The sequence below is a fragment of the Cryptotermes secundus genome, unplaced genomic scaffold (assembly GCF_002891405.2).
Source record: "Cryptotermes secundus unplaced genomic scaffold, Csec_1.0 scaffold179, whole genome shotgun sequence".
NCBI classification, from domain to species: domain Eukaryota; kingdom Metazoa; phylum Arthropoda; class Insecta; order Blattodea; family Kalotermitidae; genus Cryptotermes; species Cryptotermes secundus.
Window position 1 is genome coordinate 1048023 of NW_019724586.1, and position 7551 is coordinate 1055573.

The window sequence follows — 7551 nt, forward strand, 5'->3', positions numbered from 1 at the left end:
ATATTACACATTTGGGCAATTCCACGTTAATGTTACGTTAGTCTGTACTTAACTACATATTTCACTAAAAAATGCAACATTTTAACTCGGTTTTTGGTAGATTTTTGCGTGACTAACATAAGGCTACTGTGGAAGTGCCCATTTCGGTTACAACAACATTCGTTTATAACGACACTATTTTTAGGTCCCTTTGATGATGTTATAACCAAGTTCTACTGTATATATCAGAAGATAGAACTCTTCTGTGTATATATTGTTGGCATAAATGACTTAAGTCCTTCATACCATGCATTGAAGAATTAGGTCATATCAGAGAGCAGTGAGAGCCTGGTTAGTAAATAGTCTGCAATGGAGCAGATGACAGCATTCCCCCCCCCACCACCACCACCAACAGAAGTCATGCAAGTCTTTCTATAAAGGTGATGACATGTAGTGAACTAAACTGCTGATTCTAATTTAGTGATATTGTTGGGAATGTGTGTATCATTACCTCTACATCTGTTACAGTATTCTTTCATGGCTTACTGTATAGATACAAAACTTCACATTTCTTGTAATTCTAGGAATGGATTTTCATGAAGTAATTCATCACGATATTGCACTTAGTTTTCATAATGAAAATAAACCAGGTTAAACCTGTTAATTTCTTCTTTACCTAGTTTCCTTAATGCCAGACATTGTCCAAATCTATATAAATAAAAATGTAAATGTTCGTTTGTTACCCCTCGAAAATCTCCGAAAGTTCTTCACCGATTGCTTCGAAATTTTGACACAATGTTGCATTCGAATGCGCGCGTGTTTTTATATACCCATTATATAGATGTCACACCCGTGACAGGTAAAAACATGTGTCTTTTGAAAAACAGAATTGGAATTTGGAATTCAGAAGAGTCACCCCTATGGAAACGCTAGAACCGACCGTTGCATAGGAAGTAACAATAGCGATACTGTGTCGAATCTCCATGGTTACGACGAATACACGGAGCGTTCCCACAGAGACAACGCAATAACAATGGGTCGTTGCGTAGGAATCATGGAATCAACAAAGCAGCATTTCCACAGTTATAACAGGGGCTCATTTGCATAGCAGCGGCCGAGGGTATTAAAGGGGGTTGAATTCATTCGCCCAGTCAGTCTTGGAATAGCTGCCGCTGAAGAAAGTTGGACCCTAGACGCCAAGAGATACAGAAGTTTTTGGCCGAGAGATTGTGTAACCAGTAACTCTAATACTGCAAGTGGCGATAATTGTAAAGTGTGCAAGTGAATTACAATAAGGATTCGCTATAATTAATACGACGTAAAGTTATTTGTAGCGTGACATACCAAACGTGCTACGTGCATTACTGACACGTGCAACTCCTCACATCCACATTGGAATTGAGCTGTGTCGTTTACCATAGCGTTCATTTCGTGAGTATAGTTTATTTTTTCCTTCTTTCATTGTTTTTCATTCGTTTTCTTAACTATTTTCCTTATTTTTCAGTGCAATTGGCGGTGAATTGAGCTGTGTCCATTGATCTGCGTTTGACTTGAAATATTTCGTTAGTATTTTTTATTTTTTTGTTTCTTCTTTGTTTTCCAGGTCGTGTTCTTTCCTTTTGCCATTTTATATGTTTTTGTTATAACTTTCTTTCCTCTTCTTCGGTGCAATCAATCTGCTTTAGTTCATCCAAATAATGCCTCGCAGAAGATCAAACTTAGGTCGTCATACTTGCGGAGCGGAAGCAGTGCGACGAGTAATTGCAAATCAAACTGGGGAAGAATGGGCAGACTAAGCCACAGCAACACGTGGCTGGGTACAGCTAGTTTATAATAGAAACGAAAGTTGATGACACTAGATGAATTACAGAATTACATGTAATCTGGTTGGTTTGTGTACATGGTGCTCAGTAACAGATTTATATCTTTATTTTGGAAGTTTATATGTGGAACAAACTGTTTTAGTTTTAATAAGCTGACTCATATGCTTTGAATTATTGAGACTGGTTCAGTAATCTTCGAGTAGTTATTAGGCATGTGGAAGTATTAAAATTTCAGAATAAAATCAAAGAATTTCTCAATGACAGTTAAAATGTTCGTTTTTCAGCCCTGAACTTCGAGAATTTTTTGATAATTGCATTTGCTTTGTGTCTCAGGGTTTGATGTTAAAATTGATTGGAAACAACTAGTACATACACATATTTAGCACTCAAATTCATGATGGGTAGTTGTGTAATTCTGGAAAGAGAGGGAAAGAACTCATTGGAAAAATATACCAGTTGCTTTTAGTATGTGCTGCATGATCTTCACTGTCATGCTGTGAGAGTAGCAAGTAAGAAAGCAAGAGAAACAGAACTATGTTTCAAGGCCAGAAAGGAGATGAGGAAGAATTTGGGAAAGTTTTTCAGTGAGCATGAGAATGTGAGCAGTGACTATGACACACAGGGTGGGAATTGTGAAGACACTGGGACAAATGATAGGAATGGTGCATAGAGTGAGACCAGTGATGCTGAATAAAAACTAGTGACTTCAAGAAGGAAACTGACTCAACAAATGTCAAGTATAACATATTGTCACGTGTTTGGTATGTAGCGCGACAAATAACTTCACGCCATTTTGGATCTAGCGAATTTATTCCACACTCGCTCTTACACTTAACACAATTCACAATTACACAGTTACTGCCATCTGCAGTATCACAATTACTTCTGCTGCTGCAGTCACTTCCATTCACTCGATACAACTCAACTCGTAGCTGGTGGACTTCCAACTCGTACTGAATACTGGATACTAGTGACTCTCTCTCTAGTAACTGGCTTCGGTGGCTGCTACATTTCAACTCCCTTCTGTCTGGCTTCACAATCCACACTGTCTCACACACCACTCAGCTGGTCTCTTATACTGTTCCCTGTTGCCCTGTGGTAACAGCGGTGTCCCCTGTTACAGCTCCTATGCTGTTACATCATGGGGGGGGAGGTTACCAAACATTGCACAGTTATGGAATGAGTGCCGTATGTGTTGTCACTGTTGCGCAATCCAAGCATTCACAGAGTTGTCACCTATCAATGCACCGATACAATCCACAACTCTCACATTGTGCGCATGCCCCGAGGCCTCTGTGGCTCATCAGTTCCTGCATAGAGCCAATATGCCACAATATTTTCTAATATTATTTCCTTTTACATGTTCATAATAAGAGCATGAAATTGATTCATAAATTTGTCTTTTCTGTGCACATTTCCTAGTGTGGGGTTGTCATACATTGAGAATTATCTTCTCTTCAGATAAATACAGCAGCAGGCTTAGAAGTTGCTAGTATTATAATTTATTGAAATGAAACTGGTCTACTAAAACATGTGCTTGTTTTGTCTCAATTTTTTAAATTTCCCCAAATTCCTATGTTGATCTCTCATTCTTGCACATGCCTAGTATAGTTTAACTTTATACTTAATTACACAAAATAATGGGTTCGTTTTGTTATTGTAGGTTTAGTTCATGTTTTCACACATACAGTATGTGTCATGCATATACAGACATTTGTATAAGAGTGTTTGTATTAATATTTTCCAGATAAATGTGTTCAGAAATAATGATGTAACAAATATGTTTAATTACAGGGAAATACTGCAATGCATTATGCAGTGTCTCATGGAAATTTTGATGTAGTCTCTATTCTGCTGGATTCAAAGGTGTGTAACATCAACAGACCAAATGCTGCCGGTTACACTTGTGTGATGCTTGTATCATTGGCTCAAGTTCGTTCAGAGACACATCGGCAAGTGATCCGTCGCTTGTTTCAGCTTGCTGATGTCAATGTTCGAGCAAAGCAGGTGTGTAAATTTTATTCTTTTTTATGAATGTTAACACTTGGAAAACGGAATTGGCTGTCTTGAACATATTCATTATCCACTTTGAGACTTGGCTATTGTCACAGAGGTTTCTGTGGTGTCCAACAGTTTGTTCCACATATGTCCTGGCATAATAGAGTTAAAATAGTCCGGGTCTACTTTTTCCTGTGCCCTCTCTGATTCATCATTCATAACCATCCAGTCATTTCACATCCAGTGCCATATAACTCTTTGAATTTGGTACAGAACCATAAAATAATAGCCAAACCTTACCTTAAGTTAAACTCATTTTTGTGACACAGTAAACTCTTGTCCATTACTTGTTTATACATGCAAAAGCAAAGAGCAAACAATGATTTCCTGAACACAGGAAAATTTGAATATACACAGTCTGCCCCAGGCCATGACCGCAAAACACTCCAGTCATCCTGATGCTGAGGTAATGTTCTCGTCTCTTAACGCCACATAAGTTGTGCAGGCTATAGACCAAGGAGTTATGAAGGCATTAAAATCACATTATGCATAAAATTTTGACAGATATGCAATCCAAACTATAGACTTTGATACTTTTTATAACTAGAGCAGTTCCCGGACTGCTACTGTTGTAACTGCCTCTGTGCAGGAAGATGAGAGGGGAGGCCAAGGTCACACTTCCACAAGTCTATTGCATTAGTCTGCCATGTGACTCTGCACTGTGAACATGCATTGTTTTTATACAAATGCTTTTTTTGACTTTGTATTTTGCTTGTGATGGATGGAAAAATCAAGCAACATGTCTGCATCAAGTTTCGCGTGAAGCTCGGTAAATCTGCTGCCGAAACCCTTGAAATGCTTCATGAGGCTTTTGTAGGACATTCTTTAAGCTGGACAGCATTTTTTGAACAGCATTCATGTTTCAAAGCCGGTTGAGTGTCGGTTGAAGATGACAATTGTTCAGGGCAATGAAGCACCAGCAAAATGACAGAAAATGTTGAAAAGATATGAGAACCTGTCCACAAAGACTGTCACCCAGCAATCCATGAGCTCGTAGACACCACTGGGGCCAGTTATGGAGTTTTCCAGGAGATCTTAACAGAAAATTAGAACATGGCGCATTGCCCCGAATTTGTTCCCCTACTCTTGACAAATGATAAAAAGCAGCAGCGCTTAAACATGTGTCTTGAGCTATGAGAGAAGGTTAATGAGAACCCAACTTTTATCTCTAGGATCGTAATGGGTGACATAAGTTGGATTTATGGTTATGATCCAGAAACAAAGCAACAGTCATTGCAGTGGGCAAGCCCACAATCAAGAGCGAAAAAGCATGACAGGTCTGGAGTTCAACTAAGAACATGCTCATTGTTTGTTCTTGACATGAAGGGGATTGTTCACCATGAATTAGTTCCTCCTAACACTACCAGTATGGTCAACTCTGACTTTTACTGTGACATTTTAAGATGTTTGAGAGAAAATGTGCGACAAAAAAGACTGGAACTTTGGCGCAACCACAAGTGGCTCCTTCGTCATGACAATGCACCCCCCCACACATCCCTGAAAACCACAGAGTTTGTGACTAACAACATGGTTATCCTTCCCCATCCTCCTTACGTATTGGACTTAACCCCCTGTGATTGCACTTTGTATCCAAAACTGAAAATGAAACTGAGGGGACAACATTTTGAAACAGTGCCTGACATCCAAAAACTGCAAGTGGTACTCGAGAGCATGAAGGAAAATTACTTCCACGGTGCTTTTGAAGTGTGGAAAAAATGATGGTATCACTGTATATGTTCCCAAGGAGACTATTTTGAAGGGGATGGCATCCAAAATTGAGTAAGTTAAGACAGCATTTCTTTAAAATCTAAAAGTTTGTGACAATGTACATTGGTACAAATATTATATTTTTGGACATTATCCATCATCTTGTCTATATCTAAAAACTGTCCTGTTTCTTTTTCAAAACAGTGCTTCAGAGACTGGATTCTGTCTCTGTCTTCAGGTAAAACCTACTCAGTTGGACCCAGTTGATAGAGTTAGTCCCTATCTCCGGACACCTATGTCAGTTATGTACCCCTTCTTGAAGCTGAAGTTGCTCTTGAAGTTTTCTGTCAATAAGTATCAAATGATGCATTCGAGTTGCCAGGAAATAATGAAACTCATGAAAATCTGAAGTGATGTATAAGAAGTGAAGGTTTTGCCATACATGAACACATCTTAACACATCGTGGACCAGCAGTTTAAGTATTTAAATCACCCTGGGGACCGTCATTTTTAAACCTAGTACCCTAAATTGTGCACTGTTCACTTTAAAAATTAATATAAAATCTTCTAATTAATTTTATGAACTAAAATTTTTGGAGAACAGTTACCAATGCTCCTAGAAGTGCTTGAGAATGTGATATTTCTGGAAACATTCCCCTTTGTGAAGTGGCATTGCACATAACTTGCAAATGTAGGCAGTCATACTCCCTTCCCCCCCCCCCTGCGCTAACACGGCATTGCCTAGAAGGATGCTTCCCCTTGGAATGTTCACTCTTCACAATTTTCACGAGGGTATGTTTCCGCATATCACTGGAGAGTCACCCATGGGGGTCCACATGAGGCATGCATGGGTTGGGAGTTGATGGGCCCAGTCACACGAAGTCTGTGTCTGACTCTTGTTCTGCTGCCACCATCTGGTCTGTAGCCCAGGCCTTTGCCACATTCATCAGAAATGCTTTGTATTTCAATTTTGAATGAGGGTTTAGATTTTTGTAAACAAAAAATGAATTGAAAATGGCACAATTTATAAGCCACAAGGCAACTTTCTTTGTCCATTTTGTTGTTTTCCTAGGAAGAGAATAATAGGCCAAGTATTGATTGGCTCTGTCAACTCCCTTCATGAACATATTATACTCAGAAATACATATAGGCTTCCTTACCTGTCCATGTCTCCTTTGAACATCAACCATGCTCAAATTGTGAATTGTGGAAATCATATTCACAACACCAGTATCCCTCCAGGACTGAAGAATATCCCCCTTCCTCCTGAATGTGGTTTCACCATATTTCAGGGATTTAGATTCCTGTTTCAGATCTGGAGGAAGGCCTCTGTTCACCCTAATTGTTCCACAAACACGTACTTTTCTCAAAAGACGGTATTCTGCAGTTACCACATCGTTATAATAATTGTCTTGATAGACATGGTAATTTTGATCAAGATAGGGTTCCAAATGGAAACAGTAGTTTCTTGTAATTTTTTACCTTCACCAGAATAAATTTCTAAATTTCCAATATAGCCTGAAGTGCTTTCACTAACTACATGAACAAGTAGGCCATATGTAAGTTTTGAGGTTTTCACGGCGATGACAATGAAGAAAGTCGTCTTCTGGGTTTAGGCATATACGATTAGAACATCCGGACAAGTCAGCCGTAGCTGAACACAGCATCGATCTAGACCACCGTATCCAGTTTCACAAAACCGCCATAATCACCAGCAAGAGCCGGTACCTAGATCGCATAATCCTGGAGGCCGTTGAGATCGAGCTCCATCCAAACAACATGAACAAGGAAACAGGGTTCAGTCTCAACAGGTCATGGAAGCCACTCATCTCTACGATCAAGAGAAATCTAACAAGCCACCCCAGTTCTTCGTCATGTCATTGACGTCAGTAGCCTGTCCCCCTGTATCATGTCATTGACATCAGTAGCCTGTCCCCAACCACCGGTTCTTCTTGTCTACCGCACTTCCTAGTGCTATTGACCT

The 7551-nt window shown here is 39.4% G+C and overlaps 1 protein-coding gene across 4 annotated transcripts in view; it reads left to right on the top strand.

The window, feature by feature from the left end:
- LOC111862311 (KN motif and ankyrin repeat domain-containing protein 2) overlaps nucleotides 1–7551 on the top strand; it is a 104202-nt gene that overhangs the window by 91451 nt on the left and 5200 nt on the right. For all 4 annotated transcript variants that reach the window (XM_033750622.1, XM_033750621.1, XM_023847590.2 and 1 more), the window contains one exon: nucleotides 3597–3809. In XM_033750622.1, coding sequence (XP_033606513.1) covers nucleotides 3597–3809 — 213 coding nt within the window. The remainder of the gene's footprint in view (nucleotides 1–3596; nucleotides 3810–7551) is intronic.